The 27686-nt window shown below is 48.4% G+C and overlaps 1 protein-coding gene across 1 annotated transcript in view; it reads right to left on the reverse strand.

Moving 5' to 3' along the window:
- LOC105000773 (chromosome unknown open reading frame, human C9orf171) overlaps window positions 1-23108 on the reverse strand; it is a 153980-nt gene extending 130872 nt beyond the window's left edge. The window contains exon 1 of the mRNA XM_010856772.1: window positions 22849-23108. Coding sequence (XP_010855074.1) covers window positions 22849-23043 — 195 coding nt within the window. The 5' untranslated portion in view covers window positions 23044-23108. The remainder of the gene's footprint in view (window positions 1-22848) is intronic.
- Between the last annotated feature and the right edge of the window lie 4578 nt (window positions 23109-27686).

Below are 27686 nucleotides of genomic sequence, written 5' to 3' on the forward strand. Positions count from 1 at the left end.
TTGCGGGGGCTTCTCTTGTTGGGGAGCACAGGCTCCGGAGCTGCGGCTCCCGGGCTCCAGAGCACAGGTTCAGCAGTTGTGGTGCTCGGGCTTAGTTGCTCCGAGGCATGTGGGATCTTCCCGGATCAGGGAAGGTACCCATGTCTCCTGCATTGGCTGGTGGATCCTTAACCACTGAGCCACCAGGGATGCCTTTTAAAGTTCTGTTTAAAAGATAAACATAACTATCTTTAGGCTATGATATGGATTACTCCTTCACAACATATCATGAGATGTAATGCCTGCAAAATCTTAGGGAAAAGAAACAAGATTGGTCCCAAATGGTGGACTGAGCATGTATATCTACCTTCCCACTCTCCTAAAATATCATGAAAGGATAAAGAAAGTATGTTACACAAGGAAAAACCCAAAATAGTGTAGGAAAACAAGAAAGAACTCTATCAAGGGACCAGGACTTTTGAGAAGTTTCCAAATGGTCAAAATCAGACAGGATTAGAAATACAGAAAGCAAAACCAGAGGAAAGCATCACCAGAAATAAGTGTGGGAAATGATACCGTAGAGTCAGGGAGTGTTCAGGAGAAGGTCAAGTCCAGATCAAACACACAGGAAAGGAATGTCTCTGGAGCACTAGTCAGGGCCTATCTGAGGGGCTGTTTTGGGAACAAGCAGGCTGGCACAGCCTTTCCGTTTCCAAGGTTCCCTAGGCAGACAGCAGCAGCAGCACCCGCACCCAGACTGAAGCAGTGCGCATGGGAAGGGGTGACCAAAAACTCCTTATTCCCCAAAGTAGGGTCTCGCCCAGAAGAAAAACCACCAGTTCATCCCACCTCCCAATGCATCCAACTCTCCCCCAACAATCACCAGAGGCAGGCCACAAGAAAGAGACAAAACTTGCCCATACAAGTATTTAAGGAATAGGAAATATAAATATTCTGCACAACAAAGAGTAGCCAAATAGTTGAGAAAAAACATTACCGAGAAAGAATGAAGACAAACAAAAGTCACACTTGAGGAAATAGAGTTAATAAGGCAAATAGAAGACGCTTTTTAAAAATTCATTCCCTAAGAGATATCAAAGGACAACACATCTATTTTTTCTTGAAAAAAAAAAAATACACTAGTATAGCTAAAGAATAAATTCAAAATCTTGAAAATGAGAAAGGAAGAGAAATAATACACACAAAGTCACACAGCTTGTCATTCATTCATCCCTTCAACTAACAGCCATTTATTGAGCACCTATTGTATGCCAGGCCCTGTACAAGCTTCTAAGAATAGAGGGATAAAAAGGAACACTCTCTGGCCCCAAGGACCACAGCACATCAAGGTGATTCCCACCATGAGATTGTGCCCAAAGAACACACAGGCACTGTTCACATCACAGAGGGAGTCAGAGAAGAAGAGGAAGCATTTGGATTGAGACTTTGGGGATGAGAATGCACTTTTTCCAGCCCATGAAAAGAGTAAGGAAGCTGTTCCAGGCAGAGAGAGCAGCCTGTGTAATTAGAGATAATATTATTGGAGCATAAAGATGGAGAATAGTCCTAAAGCGCCAATACTTTGGCCACCTGATGGGCAGAGCCAGTTCATTGGAAATGACCCTGATGCTGGGAAAGACTGAGGGCAGGAGCAGAAGGTGGGGCGACAGAGGGTGAGATGGTTGGATGGTATCACTGACTCAATGGACGTGAGTTTGAGCAAGCTCTGGGAGATAGTGAAGGGCAGGGAAGCCTGGTGTGCTGCAGTTCATGGGATCACAAAGGGTCAGACACCACTGAGTGACTGAACAAAATGATGCAGCAAAACAAAACAAAACACAAACAAACAAACAAAACCAGGGCCACCAGTGCACGTAACTCCTGTTGACTGCAGTGCCTCCCACAGCCTGTCAGCAAAGACACCTCTAAACCACCAAATACTCACTCATTCATTTTCTTCTATATTCATCCATTCATTTATTTAAGAGACCATATAGAGTGTCCATGATTTGCCAAATACTGGCTAAGAACTTGAACTAAAGCAATGAAAAAGACACAGTCCTTGCCTAGATTCACTCACAAGTCACTGCAGGTAGAGAGCCACAGAAAGGGACAATTTCAATAGAGTATAAAGTGAGAGAGGCACACAGAAAGCACTGGCAGATAAAGAATCACTTTCCCGGAGAAATGTCTTAAACTGAGTCCTAAAGAATGTGTAGGAGCAAGCAAGGGGTACAGTGAACAGGCAGAGGGTAGAAACGTGAGGAGTTACAGGAGGAGATGCAGATGGGGATGTGCAGGGAGCTGTAGATGGGGATATAACCGAAGTCCGGTCCAGAGAGTACCCAGAAACCCACTGAATCATCAGACACTTACCAAGAGATAGACACTTGCCCACAAGAAGCATCCAAAAGCAAGCCTGTGACCTTCCCACCAAACTCCTCACACCTCCTTCTCCCTCACCCCGTGCACTCATACATTACGCTTCACAAAGTCCTGCTAGGTCTGCCTCCCAATCTCCCTCCGATGTGCCCACCCGTCTCCATCTCCTCCATCCTCATTCAAGGATTGTCTCTCACCTGCATGACTTCATGAGCATCCCAATGGATCTCCCTGTGGTCACCCTGGTGCTCTGCAGTCCATTCTCCACACTGTAGCCAGAAGGGCCTTTCTAATGCCAATCTGACACATCCTTCCACCTCCAGTCCCGATTACTGCTTCACTGCTCAACAGCCTTCATTGGCTTCCCATTTGATGTCGTTCAGTCACTAAGTTGTATCCAATTTTGGGACCCCATGTACTGCAGCACGCCAGCCTTCCCTGTCCTTCCCATCTCCCAGAGTTTGCTCAAACTCATGTCCATAGAGTCGGTGATGCCATCCAACCATCTCAATCCTCTGTCGTCCCCTTCTCCTCCTGCCTTCAATCTTTCCCAGCATCAGGGCCTTTTCCGATGAGTCAGTTCTTCGAATCAGGTGGCCAAAGTATTGGAGCTTCAGTCAGTCTCAGCATCAGTCCTTCCAATGAACACCCAGGACCGATCTCCTTTAGGATGTACTGGTTGGATCTCCTTGCAGTCCAAGGGACTCGCAAGAGTCTTCTCCAACACCACAATCCAAAAGCATCGGTTCTTCAGTCCTCAACTTTCTTTATGGTCCAACTCCCACACCCATACATGACCACTGGAAACACCATACAGATTGTTAGTGACCCACAGTAGTTGTGCTTAAGGATTAAATACCAATAATGAGGCAAAAATACCATAGATGGCACAAGATCACCGTGATGGTCCTACGAATTGTGTCCACACCACACTGGAGAAGAGACCACAGAGTTCTAAATGCTTGCCACACCCACCAAGATACCAGCCTGTCAAGTCCAACACAAAGGATGCCGCTCTACTGATGGTCGTATTATTCTGACCACAACTCATGGACCAGGGACCAGGACTCAGGCCCAAAGGTGTTACATGTTGAAGTCCCAACCCCCAGGACCTCAGAATGTGACCTGATTTGACCATAGTGTCACTGCAAAGGTAATTAGTTAAGATGAGATCATAATGAACCTAGGGTGGGCCCCTAATCCAAAATGACTGATGTCCTGAGAGAAAAGGGAAATTAGGAGAATTCCCTGGTGGCCCAGCAGTTGAGACTCCGTGCCTTCACTGTGAACCCGGTTCAATCCCTGGTCAGGGAACTAAGATCCGAAAAGTCGATGGGCATGGCCGAAAAGGGGGCGTGGATTTAGACATAGACACACATGCAGGGGGAATGCTGTGTAGATGTGGAGATGGCCTACTGTAAGAGATAGAATCCTGTAACAGATCCTTCCCAAGTGGCCCTCAGAAAGAACCAGCCCCTGATTTTTTTTTTTTTTTTTAGACTGTTCTATACATCAGTGTCTCTTTTGCTGTCTTGTATACAGGGTTATCATTACCATCTTTCTAAATTCCATATATATGTGTTAGTATACTGTATTGGTGTTTTTCCTTCTGGCTTACTTCACTCTGTATAATAGGCTCCAGTTTCATCCACCTCATTAGAACTGATTCAAATGTATTCTTTTTAATGGCTGAGTAATACTCCATTGTGTATATGTACCACAGCTTTCTTATCCATTCATCTGCTGATGGACATCTAGGTTGCTTCCATGTCCTGGCTATTACAAACAGTGCTGCGATGAACATTGGGGTACATGTGTCTCTTTCCCTTCTGGTTTCCTCAGTGTGTATGCCCAGCAGTGGGATTGCTGGATCATAAGGCAGTTCTATTTCCAGTTTTTTAAGGAATCTCCACACTGTTCTCCATAGTGGCTGTACTAGTTTGCATTTCCACCAACAGTGTAAGAGGGTTCCCTTTTCTCCACACCCTCTCCAGCATTTATTATTTGTAGACTTTTGGATCACAGCCATTCTGACTGGTGTGAAATGGTACCCCATAGTGGTTTTGATTTGCAAGCCCCTGATTTTTGATCCTAGGTTTCAAGGCTGAGCTGACACCTTGATCCCGGATTTCCAACCTCCAGACTGCAAGGCAATGAATTTCTGCTTTTAAACCACCTCAATCGCGGTCATTTTTTGCCCTACCAGCCCTGGTCATCCAAAGCAGAGGGCAAGATCACTAGACCCAGTAATGACCAGAGAGGTCATGATGGAGCAGATGGGATTCAGGCTGGGCTTCAGAGGAAAGGGCAAAGGGTACAGAAAAGCAGAGCTTTCACATTGGGAAGAAAGTAGTGGACAGGCTGGAAGGCACCTTATGCCCACATGCAAGAGTCAGAGCTTCTCATGCTCCGAGAAGTCAGTCCTGAGCTGCCCAAACCTGGTTGAGGCTGGCCCACGTGTGTCTTAACACCTACTCTCCCCAGCCTTGCACTAACTCCACTGCAAGCTTTTTGTATTGATAAATTCATTGTCTTATTAGGTAGTATCTTCTTTATATTTAGATTAATGACCACATAATGATCACCTGGCCTGATTTAGATGATGTCATTTTAAGAAATTATGGCTTAGATCCGTCTTCTCTCTCCCCTTTCCCTCTGCCCTGCCTGAATTATTCCTGCGGAAGAAGCCAATTAATAGTAGCTTGACTGCTGTAATGCAGGCTGCTCTACAATGTAGCGATGCCTAATGGAGTTTTAATTTCCCCGTGGTGAGTCAATATTTGCTTTAAGAAAGAAAAATGTCACCATAAACCACTGCCCCAAATGAATTTGGTAGCACAGAGGGTGAGAGAGGCTTCTTCTTTAGGTAAACAGTGATGGAGTCTGGATCTGGGGGTCCGGGGGGGTTCACTCTTCACAAATAGGGTTGCTTATGGTTTTTCGTTCTCTCCTTCAGACAATGGCGGTTATTAAATATTTTGCTTTGCAAATGTAAATAACTGTCAGAGATTCACTCACAGTTTAAAGAGTCTGAAACAAACTCATTATAATAGAGAAGAGGAACAATTTATTCCAGCCTATTAATAACTTGTGGGGCGCAGGGAGGGGAACAGAACATGAGATGTCCCTGTTTGAAGACGTTATGGGTGTTTTCTTATTTCCCCCCAGCTAGCATTGCAGGTGGAAACCCAATCCTACTTTTTAAAAAATGGATTAGACTTTTCAGGATCACGCAAGGAAATGAAGTTCTGCGACTCCTCTCTCTCATAATAAGTCTGTCCAAAAATGATGGTGCTCATTCTGTTGAAAGATAGTTTCATTTCCCCCTCAAAATTGGCATGAAAAATTTGCCTTGCCAAATGAACGTTGTATACTGAACTTGTCAAATCCTTTCTCCTGACACAAATAAAAGATAACATTGGGTGGCAGCATGTAAAACAGCTCTGACAAGACAGCAAAGGGAGACAAAGAAATATGCATATTTTGATGATCTCGGTTTTAGAAGCTGGGCTGGGGAGGGGTGGGGGGAGGTGGGTAGCGGCAGAATGACTGGCCAGCTTTGAAAGCTTCAGGTAACAATTGAACAAGTCACTTTCATGTCGATGTTCAATGGTATAATGACCCTGTTTCCAATTAGCCAAAACATGACAAAATCCTAACTTTTATAGCGGCACAAACTGCCAGGGAGAAGATGGACGGACTGACAAGACTTCTCATCCACAGGTTCACGGGTGAACTGCATGGCTGTAATTACTAGTTCTAACGCAGTGGGAAAGTATTCCTGGTGTGTTTAAAAATAAATAAGGTAAATGATCACCCTTTCATTAGATCTGTACTCATATCATATAAGTGCCTTTTTTTCCTATTAAAATTGTTGATTGAAGGCCGTTAGCTGTTTATCAGCTCGAAATTACATTTCTGCTCTCTTCGGGGCTGCCGCCCATTCAAAATCACACTCGGCGCCTAGTTAGTAACAAGAAAAGACTCCTAAAACTGCAATTGCAGGGGGAAAAAGAAAAACACATGAGCAAGAAACCCAGATTGCACCTTCACATCCCCAAAGGCATCACGCTTCTTTGTTCTGCTAAGAAAAATTAACCTCAATCTCAGCTCCGGGTCCCTAGATTGATTATCATAGTCATTTAAATACTGTAATCTCATTTTCAGCATTGGGATAAAGAAAGGGAGGGGGGATCCTGGGAGGGTGGAAGCAAGGCTGGAGAGAGAAAGAAGGAGGCGGGGAGGGGATGGGAAAACAGAATAAATTATCTGACAAAGGGAAGCTGGGGCCTTTCTGCTCACAGAGCCTATTTCGGATCCTTCCACTTGATTGGAAAAGTTGATGAAGTTTAAATGAAGCAGAATTAGAACCTCAGGCCGCTGAGTATTGACAGGGCAACACGAGAATGTGCAATTCAATAGCCCTAGGTTTCGGCAGAAGACAAGGGAAGGGCCTAAATGGCGTAATCTTCAATCGAATCGAACAGCCACTCGGACAAGGCAGGGTAATGAGTGAGGGCCAGCTCGGGCCTGTTGGTTAAAGGAATTAATCCGCCCTGCCGCCCGCCCGAGCCGGGCTTTGATGCCCATTGTGTGGGACCCTGTCCCAGTCTATCTAAATGCTAACGAACTGCGGGGGTGAGCAGGGCTGTGCTTTTCTTTGCTGGCGCTAATCTGATGACAATTTGCTCTCTCTGATTAGGGGGGCGGGGAGGGGACGGCGGTGGGTGGGAGAGGAGGAGGGGAGGCCTGCCCGTTGAAAGGGGGGGCCATTCTGGTGAGCCCCAGCCCCCACTCCCAGAGCTCCTGGCTCCCTGGCCCGCAGATGCACATGTTTAGAATAACATAAACTCCAGGCGCCCGTGGGAAACCAAGTGTCCATGCTCCTGTTCTCTTTACGTCTTGTCTCTTCTTGAGACCATATGTGTGCACATGCGTGCTCAGTCGCGTCCGACTGTTGCGCGACCCTCACGGACTGTAGCCCACCAGCGTGCTCTGTCCGTGGGATTTTCCTGGCAAGAATACTGGAGTGGGTTGCCACGCTGAAAGGGCGGGCTTTACCTTAAGCCACCCAGCATCGGTCCCTCCTTGCCTTCTTCCTATCACACCCCCTCCAGACTTTCCCTCCAAACACACCCAAGCTCGTGGCATCCAGCTTCTCACCCTGTCTGGTCATCTTCTACATCTAAAATGCTCAGCTTTCTCCTCTCAGTCTCCTGAGTCCTGCTTGGTCATCCAGAAGCTCCAACAGGCTTTTCTGGACCACTCCAGGCCACGGGGCCTCCTTTTACCTGTTTTGTCTGTCTTGTAGGTCTGAGTCACATTGGCCTTATAGGTTTCAGCCTTAGAAGTGCAGCAACTTCTAGGGAGCATATGTGTGTGTGTGTGTGTGTGTGTGCGCGCGCACGCGTCTGGTGTGGCAAATGTGCCCAAGTACACTATAAGCTCCTTGAGAACAGAAAACACACCTGTGGATGACGTTGACCTTTTAGACAGGTGTAGGCGTAGATGGGGCTTCCCAGGTGGCACTAGAGGTAAAGACCCCACCTGCCGATGCAGGAGATGCAAGAAAGGCGAGTTTAGCCCCGAGTTGGGAAGATCTCCTGGAGGAGGGTATGGAAACCCGGTCCAGTATTCTTGTCTAGAGAATCCCATGGACAGAGGAGGCTGATGGGCTATGGTCCATAGGGCCACAAAGAGTTGGACATGACTGAAGCGACTTAGCACGCACGCACACACAGATGTAGATGGATTAGATTTTTATCTCTCATAGATCGAGCTGAGATCATAGACTCAAAAGTCTGGCACTTAGCAGGTATTTAACAATGAGGGCTGTGGATGTCACCAAGTTCTTTTGATTAGTCCGGTGGCTGGAACCTCAGGCTACAGAGTCCCAGACCTCTCAAAGCCTGGCACCTCCACCCACGTGCTGGATGACTGTGGGCAACTTGTGAAACCACTCTGAGACTCAGCTTTCCCATCTGTAAAATGGGAACGATGGTAATCCCACATTTTTAGAATTGTGGCCAAGATTTTAGGGAGGTGATGCCTAAGAAGGACCAGCAGAGACTGCCTGGTACACAGTGGGCTCCACGAAGTACAACTGCTGTCAGCTGCCTCAGGAGAGCATCAGCTGGCCAAACGGGTCACCAGCCAGGAACTTTCTGGAAACCCAGACTCCAGGCCTCCACCTCCGCACACATTCCCTCTCCAGGAGAAGTCAGGCCCGCGAGCATCCTGCCAGGCGATCCTGGGAGGATCTGCCGCCAGAGGACCACGCTACTGCCAAAGGAAAGATGGAGGTTTCAGAAACACCAGACACTTTCCTTTTAGAAGGGGAGTTTCTGAAAGACTCGCTTAAACCTCCAGATTTATGCCCACTGGGTGCCTACAAAGAGAGCAAAGTCTTAAGTGACAGTTTATAAAGGTTTTGGAGGCAGACATGAAACCCGGCATTCAGTCCTAAGGGATCCCTCAGAATCGCCCCAACAGGCTCCCTCAAATGATGTGGGGAAAATGCAGAGAATGACAGACTAGGGGGCTTGTTTAACTTGCAAAAAGTAAACAAATCGCAGGCACTAACCCTAAACCATCGTGTTGCTCATCCCACCCACGGTGCTCCAAACATGCAGCCTGGTAGGGTCCCAGGCTGCAATGACCACGTCTGTCCCAGCAGAGAAGGGCTCGTGATGGTTCCTCCAGTCCACCAGCAGCATCCTGCAGCCAGGCATGGGTCCCTCTGTCCCCAGTAGCACCGGGGGTGGGCGTGGGGGGAGGCTGGCACTTAGACCTACTGTTGATGTCTGGATTTGTGTCTCACCCTCTGTTCTCAGTCTTGTTTATCCTACTTGCTTTGGCCCCTGCAGCTCTCAGATCCAACCGGGAGCCCCACTTTATCTGGCCTCACTCCCCACCCAGCCTCCTCTCAGCTTTTGCTTCCCTGAAGCTTCCTGAGTTCCAAGTTTCTCCTTGCCCTGGAGGCATGAAACCACTTATTTTGTCTGAAACAGTCTCCACCGACCACCCGCCCAAACACAAACACATACACACTCCGGCCAGCACCCAGTAACTGACCACTCCACTCATTCCAGGTTGGGATGAGATGTCACATCCCTGGGCTTGGACTTTAGCCTCCTGACACTGCAACCACCTCCATGGTGCTTATCCCTAGGGAAGAGGGAGTTGCCCTGTTGTCTGCCTTCACCAGGGGCTTCCCAGGTGGCGCTAGTGGTACAGAAGCTTGCCAAGTGCAGGAGACCTAAGAGATGAGGGTTCCATCCCTGGGTCGGGAAGATTCCCTGGAGGAGGGCATGGCAACCCACTCCAGTATTCTTGCCTGGAGAATCCCATGGACAGAGAAGCTTGGTGGGCTACAGTCCATAGGGTCGCAGAGTCAGACACGACTGAAGCGACTTAGCACACACGCATACACTGTCTTCACCAGGGCTTTGTGCTGCCTCCAAACAGGAACTCAGGCTCTCCTGTCCACAGAGGTCCCTCCAGGCCCAGCAGGCTGCCTGGCACCCAACAGCCCCTTGATAAATATTTTGCAAAGTGTCGAATGAGCAAATGAAAGGTAGGCTCCAGACGGTTCTCAGGGAGAAAGCCATTCAGGTGTGCAGAAACCAAGGCTTCAGGACATTCTAGGGACTTGCCCAAGGTCTCTGAGTCAACAAGAGTGTGCAGGAAACTAAGAGCTCATGACTAGTTCTGCAGCCTGGAGTGTCTGGTCCAGAGGAAGTGTGTAGTACTGAATGAATGGATGGATGGATAGATGGATGGATGGATGATGGATGGATAATGAGTGGATGGATGGGTGGATGGGTGGATGGATGGATGGATGGATGGATGAATGGATGGATGGGTGGATGGATGGATAGATGGGTGGATGGGTGGATGGGTGGATGGATGGATGAATGGGTGGATGGAGGATGGATGGGTGGATGGGTGGATGGATGGATGGGTGGATGGATGAATGGATGGGTGGATGGATAAATGGGTGGATGGATGGATGGGTGGATGGGTGGATGGATAGATGGATGGGTGGGTGAATGGGTGGACGGATGATGGATGGGTGGATGGATGGATGGATGGGTGGATGGATGATGGATGGATGGATGGGTGGATGGATGGATGGGTGGATGGATGGATGAGTATGTGGATGGATGGATGGGTGGATGGGTGGATGGATGGGTGGGTGGATGGATGGATAAATGGGTGGATGGATGGATGGATGGGTGGATGGATGATGGATGGATGGTTGGGTGGATGGATGGATGGATGGGTGGATGGATGGATGGATGGGTGGATGGGTGGATGGATGGATGGTTGGGTGGATGGATGGATGGATGGATGGGTGGATGGATGGATGGATGGGTGGATGGGTGGATGGGTGGATGGATGGATGGGTGGATGGATGGATGGTGGATGGATGGATGGATGGGTAGATGGATGGATGGATGGATGGGTGGATGGATGGATAGATGGATGGGTGGATGGATAGGTGGATGGATGAATGGGTGGATGGATGGGTGGATGGGTGGATGGATGGATGGGTGGATGGATGAATGGGTAGATGGATGGGTGGATGAGTGGATGGGTGGATGGATGGATGGATGGATGGATGGGTGGGTGGATGGATGGGTAGATGGATGGATGGGCGGATAGATGGATGGATGGGTGGATGGATGGATGGGTGGATGGATGAGTGGATGGGTGGATGGATGGATGGATGGGTGGATGGATGAGTGGATGGGTGGATGGATGGATGGATGGGTGGATGGGTGGATGGGTAGATGGATGGATGGGTGAATAGATGGATGGATGGGTGGATGGATGGATGGGTAGGTGGATGGATGGATGGATGGGTGGATGGATGGATGGATTGGTGGATGGATGGATGGCTGGATAGATGGATGGATGGGTGGATGGATGGATGGATGACACATAGCCTGAGGAGGAACTGAGGATGCTCAAGTCTGACAATTCAGTGCATTTTTCCCCCTTCCCCCTCCCCATGAAAACACCATCCTTTTTCCCAGAAAGTTTCTCTCAGTCCAAAGTTGATTCACCCTGAAACTAACGAAGCTTCATCTTCAGGGCCCTTCTTTGCACGTGGCCCCTTCCAGGGCCTTGGATCTCATTTCCAACATCATTTTTAGTTTTATACTATTTCTTTTTCAATTCTTAATTTTTTTTTTTTTTTTTTTGGCCTCACCATGCAAGTTGCAGGATCTTAGTTCTCAGACCACAGACTGAAACTGGATTCCTGCTGTGAAAGCACTGAGCCCTAACCACTGCACCACCAGGGAAGTCCCTGTACCCTGTTACTTAAAAAGAGATCCCCGAATTGCATAAGCTGCAGGCCACACAATCCCTACCTTTCTCTACCTCTGCCCCCATCTTATCTCTCCTGGCTCATCTTGGTGTCAAGATTCAGCTCAAGTCATCCAGTCTAGGAGACCTTCCCTCACACCCCTCCATCCAGGCACAGCTGCCCTCAGGCGCTAAACACAAATCCATCCAGACAGACAGCCATCACCGAGTGCTTGCTCAGTCACTCAGTCATGTCCAACTCTTTGCGACCCCGTGGACTGTAGCCCACCAGGCTCTTCTGTCCATGGGATTCTCCAAACAAGAATGCTGGAGTGGGTTGCCATTTCTTCCTCCAGGGGATCTTCCCAAGCCAGGGATCGAACCTGCATCTCCTGCAATGGTAGGCAGATTCTTTACCACTGAGCCACCTGGGAAGCCCAGCCAGGCTTTGCTGTTTATTTTAATGCCTGTTTCTCTCTATGAGAGTGTAAGCTCTGTGACAGCAAGGCCCATAACCAGATTGGTTTATACCCCTCCCCCGACCCCCGTATCCTTGGTGCTTAGCTCTGTGTCTGCTACACAAGCAGTTAATTCTGTTAATTCAAGCAGTGAGTGAAGGCTGCACCTTCTCTTGTCCATTTCAGACCCTTGCTCGGGCCAGCTCCTCCCTAGGCACCCCCTCCTCTCCTGTCCAGCCACTGGCATCCAACCCACCCTGCAGCCCCAGCCCAGGTGCACAGGCTCTCTGAGCTGCCCTGGGTGCTCCAATACTGCTCTACTTTCACCCTCAGATACACCTCTCAGCGCCCCTCCTTCCACCTCTAATGACTTTTGGGAGTCGTTTTAATGCACCGAGTTTGGTTCTCCCCGACCGGACCATAAACTCCTTAGAAACGAATTCTTAAACCTCTCCTGTTTCCACTTGTGCCTTGTACATTATAGGTGTGCAATAAATATTTGCTCATTGACAGATGGGTTCACTGACAGCTTCAAACACACACCAAGACGAATGTTTTAAAGTCAGTGTCTCTGTTCTTAAAGATCTGTGGGAGACCATGGGGATACAGGAATGCAGCTCTTAAACGGGACCATTAAGACGGCATTTTAGGCAGCAATATGGCCAAACTGACTAGAGTCCAGCAAGACTGACCCAAAAAGCTGCCAGCAAATTTTCCAACTCCCTTAACTGCAACGCTCCGGCCATAAGATTGCCCCTCTTCGTGACTTTCAGGGTGCCCGCATCTTTGTGAGAGGGGCAGCCTCTGAGCTTTGGCTAGCTAGCTGGGGCTTTTTCTCTGATGTGGCAAGAGAGCTTGGACGTTGCGCCATTGGTTCCAAAGGGCCAGCCACCTGGCAGTGACGTGGCCTCTCACGAATGTTTTACCTCGAAATCAAAGCGCTTCTGATTCTCCACTTTCATTCCTCTGGACAAACACAAAAGGTTTTGATCCACACAAAGAAATTCATCTTGTTCGCTTCTGGCTTCATTGGCCTCCCCACCACCCCCCACCCACTCCCCGCCAATATGTATTGTTTGGTTCATATAAAAGATCAAAAAAATCCCTTTTCTTGGCTCATTATGTGTTTTCTACAATGCTCTTGGTTAGCTGTTCTCCCCCCGTGTGCCCTTCATGTTGACCTTTCTGCTCACTGACCCACGTCAGTCAGTTTCTTGACCAAACCCTGATGGGCCTTTAAACTGTTGGGTGGAAAAATACAGCTGTTTTCTTTATAAAGCACGTTGACCTGCTCGCCTGAAATGTTGTAGTTAGTGCCACAACAAGAGTGTATGGGCTGGGCTGCAGCTCTGGTCCACCAGGAGTTTAATTTCTGATGAACCAAATCCATTCCATTTTAAATCTTAAATGAGTCCATGCTGAGAAAAACGCAACCGACACAAGCCCATGGCAGGCGACGCGCCAGGGAGACAGAGCCTGTGCGCGGCGGCCAGTGGCCGCTAGACAAACCAGCCCCACGCTAACCAGTTTAGCTGATGAATTACCGGGCCACGCTCTGCGGATGGCTGGAGATGCTTTTTTTTTTTTCACTCCAACATGGGTGAGGCTGGAGATAGACAAGCCCTGACGGAAACCAACAAGCAAATGGAACGTGTAACGAAGGGAAAGGAGACAGAGCCAAAGACGGGGATTTGAGAGACTTCCCTGGTGGTCCAGTGGCTGGGATGTTGCCTTCCAATGCAGGGCGTGTAGGTTCAATCCTTGGTCAGAGAGCTAAGATCCCACATGCCTCATGGCCAAGAAACCAAAGCATAAAACAGAAACCACATTGTAATAAATTCCGTAAAGACTTTAAAAATGGTCCAAAGTTTCAAAAAAAAAACAAACTTTAAATTAAAAAAAAAAGGCAAGGGATTTTAAATGGCCATAAAAGGTCCGATGGTCCTCATGGTCCGGGAGCTAAGATCTCGCAAGATGTGCAACACGGCCAATAAATAAAAGTTTTTAAAAATTAAAAGAAATTAAATGGCCATAACAATGAATGGAGTTTGGGGACAGAAGAAATTAAACTAAAGCATTGCATTTCTATCTTCTTTGTGTTAAATTTTCAAGAGACCCTGGACCACAGATGAACTAATAATGAATCCTCCACATGTTGATGTTTTCTGGTTCAGGGTTTTAGAGAAACCCTGCCTCAGCACTATTGGTACTTGGGGAGATGATTTCTTTCTTAGGGTGGTAGGGGCGGGCGTCCTGTGCATTGTTGGACGGCACCCCTGGCTCCTAGCTACTAGCAGTGCCCTTTCCAGTTCTGATAACCAAAAGCATTCTTCTGACATGGCTGGATGTTCTTTAGGGAGCCAGACTGCCCCTCGAGGTTGAGAACCACTGGTCTGCTTCTAGAGTGCCATAATCTCTTCTGTAAGATAGTGTCTCATTCAAATCTGTCTTCCTTACATCCTTGAGAAGTAAACAAGGTAAGTACTGGCACTCATACTTTCAGTTCAGTTCAGTTCAGTCGCTCAGTCGTGTCAGACTCTTTGCGACCCCATGAATCGCAGCACACCAGGCCTCCCTGTCCATCTCCAACTCCTAGAGTTCACCCAAACTCACATCCATTGAGTCAGTGATGCCATCCAGCCATCTCATCCTCTGTCATCCCCTTCTCCTCCTGCCCCCAATCCCTCCCAGCATCAGAGTCTTCTCCAATGAGTCAACTCTTCGCATGAGGTGGCCAAAGTACTGGAGTTTCAGCTTTAGCATCATTCCTTCCAAAGAAATCCCAGGGCTGATCTCCTTCAGAATGGACTGGTTGGATCTCCTTGCAGTCCAAGGGACTCTCAAGAGTCTTCTCCAACTCATACTTTACAAATGAGGAAACAGGCTCAGACATTAAGCCATTTGTCCAAGAACCCTCAAGAGAGTTAGAAGTAGGATTGTCTTCACCCTTAGCCAGGGTGCACCCATCTGTTCCAGGATACACGGCTTTAGGAAACATCTGATATGGTGGGCAATGGTATTTTCCAAAAAAGAGCACAAAGGGGGAAAAGAGTAAGCCCCTGAGTGGATCTGTTTCATGATACATTCATAAGTTCACACTGAGGACATTTACTGAAGGTCGATTAATGAGAACAAGGTTGTTTTGAGGAACTTAAGTGTTGGAAGCAGGATGATGGAAAATAACCAAAGTGCCCCCTTATTCAGTGCCCTCCTGAGCCTGGCACAGCCGTGTCATCTCATTTGTCATTGTTCAGTCACTAAATTATGTCCAGCTCTTTGCAACCCCATGAACTGCAGCATGGCAGGCTTCCCTATCCTTCACTATCTCCCAGAGTTTGCCCAAACTCACGTCCACTGAGCCGACCATGCCATCCTACCATCGCCCCCTTCTCCTCCTGCCCTCAGTCTTTCCCAGCATCAGGGTCTTTTCTAATGAGTCATCTCATCGAATCCTCATGACTCCCCCACAGCTGATGCTAACTATAACAGCCCATTTTACAGAGAGGAAACTGAGGCTCAAAGGTAAGTAACCTCACACATGGCACAGCAAGAAAGCGGCTGAGACAGAACCCGCCCTGGGATCTGCCTGGCTCTAGAGTGCCATCCATACCGCCTTCCTCTCCAGTGTGGTGGCTGCAGTTTTATACCTGCCTGAGCAGCCAACTTACAGCTGTATCTCTTGTGATCATATGAAAACACAAGCTGTAGCCTGGAATTGTTTTCACAGTCCTTGTTCACACAAATTCTGGTTTGAAAGGAGTCAAGTGGCAATTTCATCTAAAGTTGAGTTGTTACCAACAGTCAACAAATGCTTGCATCTTTTTTTTCTTTACAAATATTTAACACAAGTCAGGCAAGAAGCACACAACACTCACAATATCTGCTAAAACCCGCCAAAATGCAGTACGATTGTGACTGTGCCTTGGCTTGTTTTTGCCCAGCCAGCCAGAGGGTCCTGGACTGACGGCCCAGCAGAGGAACGTAGGGTTTCACAGAGTCGGGTCCCCAGGGCCAGACGATGGCTCTGCACACTGGCCTCAAGGAACGGAATCGCCCAGCCTCAGAAGCCCATCGAGGTCTGAGCTTGCTCCCAACCCCCTCAGTCTGTGATTCATTCACTGCAGGGCCAGCACAAACACAAAACCAACTCAAATCATACCTAACAAGTTAGGGTCTCCATATAGAACACGTTTAATTGAGTTGCTTTCCCATTATACTTTTTAAACAGTTAAAGGTGCGTTTTTGGGGTTTTTATAAGGTGCATTTTCTTAACAAGCGGTTTGAGTGAGACAGTTTATGAGAACGCATGCTGCTAGAAACAGATGACCGACTTAAGAACCACTGCAATAGGAAATAGGGGCTTGAAATCTCCACAGGGCCAGTCCTAAATCGAGAAAACTCTGTCTTTCAAGTACAGGAAAAATGGCCTAAATTCTACAAGTGAGCAGCACGTGAGCCTGGAAGGTTCTGGAAGGTGCTGGAAACGACTGCTGACTTGTCCATACAGGACTCAGAATTCTTCCTAGAGGAACAGCCTTACTGCCAGCGATCTGAGAGTTTAGAAAGGGGCTGGGTTCATCCTGGGGAACCCAAATTCCTGAGGTTTGAGAGCCAAAGGCTCCTTCTTTAGAGGGACAAAGAGGAAGGCAGGTCTCAAGCAGAGCTGCCTCCGCCCTAAAAAGCCTGAGAGAGAGCAAGTCTGCTTTCTGAAACAGCCCTAGGACCGGGCACTGCTTACAGCCCCTGCTCGCTCACCCTGATCACCAAAGATGTGCCTGGGTGCCAGGAAGCCAGAAGTTTTGATTTAAAAGAAGAGGGGGGAAAAAAAGGAGGAAGAGAAAAGAAAAAAAGGACCGAGAGAGAAAGAGTTCCAGGGATGAATGAGCCCACAGCTTTCCCTGGAAAAATAAAAGCTTCCCACCAGCTGGCTGAGACTGTCATTAGGATGGTGGTGGAATTTCAGTCCCCTTCCTCATGCTGTATTTTCCCCAGTTACTCTGTAAATTGAATGTAAAAGCATCTGAACAATCAGAGGCACATTGTCTTCAGTGCAGAAGTGGAATGTAACACTGTCACGCTTTACTCGATCATGAAAAAGACCCTGACCTGCACTGGGGTGTTCCCCCGACTGTGGGTCTGCCATCCTCTTTGCATCTGTCTCTACCTACGTGTTGACGTTCACCAGCATCAACACTTATTAGAGATGTTACGTTCCTAGTGTGGTTGCCTAATTTCGTCAAGCACCCAGTTTGAACACACTGGCTCTAAATAAATGCTTCCTCGTGATGACGGTAACTACGATCCCAGCGCTGGTGCCAAGGCTGAGGAACTAGAACTCTGTTGGGGTTGGGGTGGAAATCTGCGAACACTCAGGATCTGAGGAGGGTGGAATCAAACAGCCCTGGAAGGCTTGGTTTCTCCTAGTCTCCACCCCCACCCCAGGACCAGAATCTACCTTTTCGCCCTTCAAGGTCCAGTTTCAGAACTTTTCCTCTATAAAGCCTCTTAAGTCCTGCTCAGGGTTTCCTCCTCCCAAATCTGAACCCATCCAGGTAGTGCAGAAACTTGAAACTTACAAGGGGTGACCTATGACATTGCCTGTCTCATTATTATCTGTGCACACACACAAATATACATGTGTTACACACGTATATACACATATACGAAGCAAACCAAACAGATCTCGCCTGCCTCTCCAGAGCGACAGAAGATTCAAGGCTGTCAGCGAAGCAAACCAAACAGTCTCTCCCCATAATTGTATTGACAGAATATCAGCTGAGTTCGGCTGGCAGGAAGGGTGTATACACATATATACACATACACATATGTACAACACACACACACGTATATATGCCACACATATGAAATATACATATATATGTGGACAGAGGTGCCTGGCGAGCCACCTATGGAATGCATGGGGTTGCAAGAGAGTTGGACGTGACTCAGCGACTAAACAGCAACAACAATAAGTACATAAACATATATATTCCATCCCTGTAGCTGAATAATTAACTCCTTGCAGGCAAAAGCTGAGCTCTGAATTTGCCTCTATGCCCTCAACAGAGCTTAGCATGGTGCTGAGTACTTCATGGACATTCAGTAAATATTTCTTGACTCTGAACAAATCCCAAGAAATTAGTAGAGTTCACTCTGAAAGGCATGTTGTGTGAAACAATAATGGAATCAGACTCATTGGTGAACATCTTTTGACTACCTGCTGTATAGATACATAACCAATCCGGGTCGTCACTCATTAGCTAATCATGTATTGTGGCCAAAAAGAGCACGGGACTGGAGGCTAGGTGATGTAAGTCTCACCCCATTTTGGTGAGCAGGTCAGGGTAGCGCCTTGGGCAAGTCTCTTCCCTCCTCTGAGCCTTAAGATCCTCAAAAAAAAAAAAGAATTGGACTAGATGGCTGTAAGCCTCCTTCCAGCCCCCAAATGATGTGATTCTGTAACTCTATCTTACAAACGCATGCACTTCTTATTTGTGACATAAACCCCCACAGAAAAACAAAGTCGGTGATAAATTATGAAAAAATCGGGTGCCGTGATCATTTGCACTCTCTAAGGATGCTCAGTTCAATAAATTCCACCCCTATACCTCGCCTGCCTCTCCAGGGCGACAGAAGATTCAAGGCTGTCAGCGAAGCAAACCAAACAGTCTCTCCCCATAATTGTATTGACAGGCTATCAGCTGAGTTCGGCTGGCAGGAAGGGTGAACCCTGACAGGTTCTGTGAAGGAGCCTTGAAGGCTATTGGAGCAGGATCCTATGTTGAGTCACAGAGTTCTGGCGGAATGAGAATCGAGCAGGGAGAAGCTGGCTTCTTTCTCTATTTAATTTTATTCTTCCCAGAGAATCACATTTGAAGGAAAACTGGCTCACGTCACTTTATACAATAGAATAGGAGCCCTTTCTAGTGGAAAATATTTACTTCTTCTTGGGGGCCACATGAAAACATGGGGTTGATTCAACCAGCCCCACTCAATAGCCGGTTGGCTTGGTTTTAAATGAGGCAAACGGTTGCTGAGCATTTGCTGATAAAATATCTGCTTGGATGTCTGAGGTTTTCACTTTTCACTTGCTTACGGTGGCATCTTGCAGACACATTCTTGAATAACTGATATGCGTACGTCCCGGGAAATTCCATGGGTGTGAAACAGCACTGTTGTGTTTGTTCAAGGCAGTGTGCTGCATTTTAAATGAAAAAAAGCCCTGATCCTATTCACTGGAGAAAACAATCTGAGCAACAACACCCCCAGTTTCGGGGGAGTAAATGACTATAGCTATGGTGTTACATTCTCCCAATATAGACAACAGCCTTCAGGTTCACAGTGAGACAAAACCCAAATATATCTCAGTTCCAACCATCCTCCCGCAGACACCCCGGGCAGAGGGTACTCCCGCCTCTGCTGCACACTGAGAAAGCGCACAGAAAGGAGGGCCTGAAAATCTGGGTTCGTGAAACTGACATGCCACAGTGAAGAAATCCACAAGCCATGCCTCGACAGAAAGTTCAGCAATATATTATTTTTGAAAAGATTTTGTTTTTAAAGGCTCCGCCATCTTGGACACTTTCAATCTTCTCCTTTCCTTGAGAACTGAAACCCTCCCTCCCCAAGTTTTTTCATAATTTAAATTTTCTTTAAAATAGAGGAAGCTGTTTGGAGTTTGAAGTGGTAAGAGGAGAGCTGCCCTGGGAGCCAGTGAACGTCACTTCTACCCTGAGTCCCGCCAGAACCTGGCACAAAGAGCCTGCCACACTGCCCCAGCATGCCCAGGGCAGGAGAGGTCTGGAGAAGGCAACAGTCAAGGCTGCGCCTCAGGCTCGGTGTTTCTGCAACTTTTACTTAGGTCAGGTTTTGGTAGAAAATCTGGCAGCAGAGGTCAGTATTGAAATGTGGACATAATCTTAACTGCTACTGAAAGTACCTTCAGTTCAGTTCAGTTCAGTTCAGTAGCTCAGTCGTGTCCAACTCTGCGACTCCATGGACTGCAGCACGCAAGGCCTCCCTGTCCATAACCAACTCCCAGAGTTTACTCATACTCATGTCCACAGAGTCGGTGATGCCATCCAGCCATCTCACCCTCTGTCAGTACCTTAGGGCCCATAAAAAACTGGAGGGAGCATATATGAAACTAGTTGCCAGTCCAGGTTCGATGCACGATACTGGATGCTTGGGGCTGGTGCACTGGGACGACCCAGTGGGATGGTACGAGGAGGGAGGAGGGAGGAGGGTTCAGGATGGGGAACACGTGTATACCGGTGGCAGATTCATGTTGATATATGGCAAAACCAATACAATATTGTAAAGTTAAAAAAATAAAATATAAAATTAAAAAAAATGACGTTTAAAAAAAAAAAAACTGGAGGGAGGAAAGAAAGAAGTCCAGCTGCCCCAACGAGACAAGCTGGGCACAGTCACCAGGACGCCCCCTGCCGCTCAAGCCCCGTCCCTGCTGGCTCTGTGTCTCAGGCCCTGAAGACAGAACCCCCACACGTAGGCCAGTGACTCCTGTACATTTTCCAACCCAAAGTTCAGCTTCAGGAAATAGGACTGAATGTCTGGAAGCTGTGCAGCTAGCGCCATCCAGAGGCCAAATGCTGTCTTTCTTGATACGCAGTACAAGCAAAAGGGAAAAGGCACAGGAATTTTTACCTATAGATGTATATTATACATGTTTGTTGCTGTTGTTTAGTTGCTAAGCTGTGTCTGACTTTTTTGCAATCCCATGGACTGTAGCCTGCCAGGCTCCTCTGTCCATGGGATATCCCAGGCAAGAATACTGGAGTGGGCTGCCATTTCCTTCTCCAGGGGATCTTCCTTCATTCCTAGGGAGGGAACCTTTGTCTCCTGCTTGGCAGGTGGATTCTCTGTCACTGAGCCACCTGGGAAGCTCATTATATACATACACATGTATGTATGACACAATATACATACACATGTATATTGTACATACATGTGCGCATACATATGCAAAACATACGTGTATATGTATGTGTGTGCATGCTAAGTCATTTCAGTCGTGTCCGACTCTTTGTGACCCTGTGGACTGTAGCCTGCCAGTCTCTTCTGCCCATGAAATTCTCCAGGCAAGAATACTGGAGTAGACCACCACGCCCTCCTCCAGGGGATCTTCCCAATCCAGGGACTGCACCTGCGTTTCCTGCATCTACCTGCATTGGCAGGCGGACTCTTCAGCACAGCGCCACCTGTATATCTACGCATCTACCTATATTGTATGTGTCTTTATGTCTATATGGTAGCTTGGGATGGGTATCACACACTATTCATTCGCCATGGAGAATAACTCCATTGTGTCGTCTGTCCATTTTGTACTGAAGTAGGAAGGTGTTGGCCCATCAGTAACTGCTTGAGTAAAAGCAATGATCAGAGGCAGGGATGTTGATGTCCTCTTGATCCCAGAATGTCTGATCTTGATCCCATCTGTGGGAGGCACCTGTCCTCTGAGAATGGCTATTCTCACCTAGAAATAGGTGAAGAACTTTGCTCCACTTTGGGTGGCCAAAAAAGGGGAGCATATTAGATGGAAGAGTGCCCAGTGAAACAAGCCAGCTTCTCCCAGCTGCTGGCCCAGGAACATAACAATAGTTTGAAGAGGGCAAGAGGAGAAAGTCAAGGTTTTCAAAGGAGCCAATTAACTCAGCTCATCTTACTACGATGTTAAGATAGCCTAGGTTCCCTGTACCAAAAACAAACAAACAAACAACAACCAAAACCTCTGAGCTCTGAGCAGCTCCTGGCGTTCAGATAAATAATTGCTGTTGAATCCACGGTTATTACCTGCGCCTTCCACCTCCAGCGTCTGGGGAGCTGCGCGCATTTTTAAAGGCACACTGCCCTCCAGTGGCGCAAGGTAAAATTGCATGACCTGCTTTCCTAGCGCCAAACTTCAACTTGACTTTCCTGGCGCCCTCATCCCGGGAAGGCGCGTGGATGCCACGGCGTTGGGTTATCACTAGCCTGGAAACTTGACTAACGCGAGCGGGCTTGCGATCAAAGGGGAGGCGAACTCTTTGGAAACTGCGCCTCCCTCTCGCCGGTGCCTGTGGGCCCCCCATCGCAGAGAGTTCTGCGCTTTTTGGTGGTGGGTGTGGGGACGATGCGTCGGGTCGTAATTTTGCATAAGAGTATGACCGGGTGGAAATTAACACGGAAGTGATACTTTCAGGATAGATACAGAACCCTCGTACATAACAGCAGCCCCGGCGTGCAGAAGAATTGAGGGAGGCGGCCTGCACCCTGGGAGGGCTGGCAGGTGGTAAGGACAACCAGTCTGTCACCCCTTGGGTTCATTCCGGGCGAATACATATGCAAACAGCCGCCAACGTGGAGGGCTTACCGCGCGCGTTTCGGCGGTCCTGCAGGGATTGATTACCTTATGCGATCTGCACGATCACTCCCTTGAGATCACTCCCTTGAAAGAGTTCCATTCTCGACCCACTTTGAGGATGAGGAAACTAAGGTTCAGCGAGACTACGCGGCCTGCCACTGACCGCACCAAGGCCGGAGGACGTGGAGGGGGGAGGGGTCCAGGTCTGTCTGGACCAGAGCTGGAGCTTCCAACGCCGCGCTCGGGCGGGAGGGGTGGGACCCGGGCAGAACAGGTAGAAACCCGCGGCCCCGCGGATGCCCAGTGAGGGGACGAGCGCAAAGGGGCCAGTGGGTGTGGGGAGGGCCTCACCTTGACGATGAGCGGGTTCTGAAACATGGAATCCCGCACGACCCCCAGCCTCTCATTCTCCATGCCCGGCCGGATGTCGGCCACGGTCAGGGGCCGCCGCGGGGGTGGGCAGATCTGGCTGACCGTGCGGCGGACCGGCGGCTTCTTCTTCTTCCATCGCGTGAGGTCCTGGCAGGAGTTCCTAGCCTCTGGCATCCTGGGGGGTCGCCGCGAGTCCTCCTGCCGGCTGGATTCAGCGCGCTTCCCAGCTTGGGGGCGGGCAGCCGAGGAGCTCAGAGCGGGTGAGCCCCCAGTCCCGGGACGCACCACCTGGACCCCGGGGGGGGCTCGGACGCCGGGCTCCATCCGGAGGGAGGCGTGCCCACCTCGCACTCCCCCGCCTCCTTGCGAGGAAAGCTAAAAACTACAAAAACCTCTCTGTAGGTTTATGAAAGGGTCTTCTGGGAGCCTCGCTGTGGATTTGAAAAGGGGAGAAAATCATGACCACCCCTTAAGGAAAAATGGAACCGCCCGTCTCCGTGGCGACGGGACGCCAACGGCGCTGGAAAGGAGCAGGTCGATTGACTTACAGGAAACTTACTGGCGGCCACCTAATTGGACCTGTTTCGGAGTTTTCTTACTCGAGGAAAACTCAGGAATCACCACAGGGCTACGGATCTAGCTGAAGTCTACACAGATTTTAAAAGCGACGGATTTCTAGAGGACCATTTACACCTGATTTCCAAGTTAAAACACTCCCCTCCGCTCTCCACCCCTTCCCATTTTTCCCAGCGCCCCTCCCCCGTCTCCATCCCACCCCCCCGCGCCGTTCCCTCGCCACACACACACACACACACACACACACACACACACACACACCCAGGGCAGGCTGCTATGCGTTTCAGGATGAAATAGAAATTGGCATTCTAGGACTGATGTTACTGCTAATCTCAGATTAGTCGTCTTCCTGAGTCTTCTGTTTTCTTCTGTGAAATGGGTAGTGAGGAAAGTCTAGAGCTGAATGAAATCAATGGTACTCAACTTTGCGCAACAGAATAAAGAGAAGTTGAAAAATACAGACTCACTGAATCAGAATATCTGGAAATGGAATCTAGGAATCTGCATTTTAATACTCCTTCCCCTTCGGATTTTTTCTTTTTTTTTTTTAAGTTCGAAGCTACAGAAACTTTGAAAGAAGAGTGCAATGAAAGTCTGTGTAGACTTCACCTAGATTCATTCAGTCCAGTCCAGTCGCTCAGTCATGCCCGATTCTTTGCGACCCAATGGACTGCAGTGCTCCAGGCTTCCCTGTCCATCATCAGCTTCCAGGGCTTGCTCAAACTCGTGTCCTTTGAGTCGGCGATGCCATACAACCATCTTGTCCTCTGTCGTCCCTTTCTCCTCCTGCCTTCAATCTTGCCCAGCATCAGGGTCTTTTCCAGTGAATTGGTTCTTCGCATCAGGTAGCCAAAGTACTGAAGCTTCAGCTTCAGCATCAGTCCTTCCAATGAATATTCAGCACTGATTTCCTTTAGGATTGACTGGTTAGATCTCCTTGCAGTCCAAGGGACTCTCAAGAGTCTTCTCCAACACCACAGTTCAAAAGCATCGATTCTTTGGCACTCAGCTGTATTTATGATCCAACTCTCACATCCATATGTGACTACTGGAAAAACCATAGCTTTGACTAGATGGACCTTTGTCGGCAAAGTAATGCCTCTACATTTTAATATGCTGTCTAGGTTAGTCATAGCTTTTCTTCCAAGGAGCAAGCGTCTTCTAATTTCATGGCTGCGGTCACCATCTGCAAGGCCTAGATTCACTGGTCCTTAGTATTTGCCCTGTTTACTTTCACACACACATACTGCCGAATCATTTTGAAAATGTCTGCAGACAGTATCATGCATTTGTGCTAAGTCGCTCAGTTGTGGCCAATTCTTTGAGACCTAACTGTAGCCCACCAGGCTCCTCTGTCCATGGGACAAGAATACTGGAGCAGGTTGCCGTGCCCTCCTCCAGGGAGACAGTATCATATTTGACCTTAAATACATGTATCTGCCAAGAATAAGGATGTTCTCTTATAGAATGCTATTATGTCTATGGATTTTAATGTGATACAGTGGTAGCTCAGAGGGTAAAGAATCTGACTGCAATGCCGGAGACTTGTGTTCCATCCCTGGGTCAGGAAGATCCCCTGGAGAAGGGAATAGCAACCCACTCCAGTATTCATGCCCACACATGGCTAGCCCATGGGGTTGGAAACAGTCGGACATGAGTGAGTGACTAACACACTCTGCAGTCCATGTGCAAAGTTGGGAATCTGTACTTTAAGAGCTGCCCTAGTAACCACTGCACTGTTTTGGGAACCACTAGCCTGGATGTTTGGTCTGCCTTCTAGTTTCAGCCTTCTGTGGGGTCATTCACTCATCACGATCACCTTCATTAAATGTGCAAATGTCTACAAGGCTCTGGGTAAGGGGTTCACCACAGAGTTAGTTGCACAGACAACAAACCTGCACTCAGGCCTTTCACACCAACAGTGGACAACACCAGCACTGCATTTCCAGAGCAAGCCAGAATTCCAACTGCTCATCCGAGGCCTGGAGCAGCCTTTGAGTGGTGACATGTGATGGAGGAGCCTGGAGGGCTGCAGTCCATGGGGTTTCGAAGAGTCAGATACGACTGAGCGACTTCACTTTCACTTTTCACTTTCATGCATTGGAGAAGGAAATGGCAACCCACTCCATTGTTCTTGCCTGGAGACTCCCAGGGACGGGGAGCCTGGTGGGCTGCCGTCTATGGGATCGCACAGAGTCGGACACGACTGAAGTGACTTAGCATGGCCTATGTATGTATGATGCAGGCTTATGGTTTCTCTAGTCTTTGCTTTCAGGTTTTCACATATATGTACATTATGCACTTAAAAAAATATTTATTTGGCTGTGCCAGGTCTTAGTCATGGCACTGGAGTCTTTAGTTACAGCACGTGGAATCTTTAGGTGCTGGCATGTGAACTCTTAGTTGCAGCGTGTGGGATCCAGTTCCCTGACTAAGGATGGAACCAGAGCCCCCTGCACTGGAAATGCAGTGTTTTAGCGACTGGACCACGAAGGAAGTCCCTCTTGTTCATTTTTTAATCAAAGCTCACACAGAGAAGGTCAAATAGTACAGCAAGGGGTAGGCTCCTGGAGTAATGGAAAGATCACAGGTTTTAATCCTAGCTGGGGGCAATATAAGTCGCTGGGACAAGTTACATGATTGCCGGAAGAAATATCAATAACCTCAGATATGCAGATGACACCACCCTTATGGCAGAAAGTGAAGAGGAACTCAAAAGCCTCTTGATGAAAGTGAAAGAGGAGAGTGAAAAAGTTGGCTTAAAGCTCAATATTCAGAAAACTGAGATCATGGCATCTGGTCCCATCACTTCATGGGAAATAGATGGGGAAACAGTGGAAGAGTGTCAGACTTTGTTTTTTTGGGCTCCAAAATCACTGCAGATGGTGACCGCAGATGGTGACAGGGAGGCCTGGCGTGCTGCAATTCATGGGGTCGCAAAGAGTCGGACACGACTGAGCGACTGAACTGAACTGAACTAGCTTTCTCAGCCCCAAGGTAAGGCTGATATCACCTAATAAAGATTCCTACAACAGCGGGTTGTTACAGGATTCAATGAGAAGTCTCGTCGCTGGTGTGATTATGTTCACTGTGCAATAAGGCTAAAAAGTTTGCGTAGCATGCATTCTGTCTTTGACTTGATGATCTGCTTAAAACTTTACTTTTAATCATAAACTATGATTCTTCGGGACACAGTGGAAATCAAAGAATCGGAATAGATATTCGAGGCTTCTTCTAGCTCTAACTTTCACGGAAGTTCAACGTGCATCAGACCCTGCACCAGTTCACCCCTGCCAACCCCTGAGGTCACCTCCCACCTCTCCCCTGTCTTTCACGGTGCTCCCACTGCCCTGGCCTTCTTTCAGTTCCTCCAGCAACCAAGTTCAGGGCCTCCGGATCTGTTCCCAGCCTGGAACACTCTACCATCTCGATTTTTGTTCACTTTTTTCATTTCAAACTCAACAGTCACTCGTCAGTCTTCTAACCTAGCACTCACTGACCCCAGTCGTTCTCCATCACATTGCCCTGTTTTATTTTCCTTGGAGGGTAATCTGAAATTATTTTGGTTGATCTGCTTGTTCTCTGTCTTCCTCGGGTAATCTTCACCTTCTCGTTCACTCCTGGACTGTAGATCAATTCAGTTCAGTCGTTCAGTCGATTCCGACTCTTTGTGACCCCATAAATTGCAGCACGCCAGGCCTCCCTGTCCATCACCAACTCCCGGAGTTCACTCAGACTCACATCCATCGAGTCAGTGATGCCATCCAGCCATCTCATCCTCTGTCATCCCCTTCTTCTCCTGCCCCCAATCCCTCCCAGCATCAGAGTGTTTTCCAATGAGTCAGCTCTTCGCATGAGGTGGCCAAAGTACTGGAGTTTCAGCTTTAGCATCATTCCTTCCAAAGAACACCCAGGGCTGATCTCCTTGCAGTCCAAGGGACTCTCAAGAGTCTTTTCCAACACCACAGTTCAGTGTAGATGGACCTCAGCAAAAAAAACCGTTGAATACATGGCAGTGTAGGCATGAACCAGCAAGTCGACGGAAGAGCTCTGTCATCCCACTTTCTCCTCTGCCCTGTGCGTGCATGCTAAGTCACTTCAGTTGTGTCCGACTCTGTGAGACCCTATGGACCATATCCCGCCAGGCTCTTCTGTCCATGGCAATTTTCCAGGCAAGAATACTGGTGGGTGGCCATGCCTTCCTCCAGGGGATCTTCCCCAACCAGGGATCGAACCCTTGT

Source organism: Bison bison, unplaced genomic scaffold (assembly GCF_000754665.1).
Source record: "Bison bison bison isolate TAMUID 2011002044 unplaced genomic scaffold, Bison_UMD1.0 scf7180017864375, whole genome shotgun sequence".
NCBI lineage: Eukaryota > Metazoa > Chordata > Mammalia > Artiodactyla > Bovidae > Bison > Bison bison.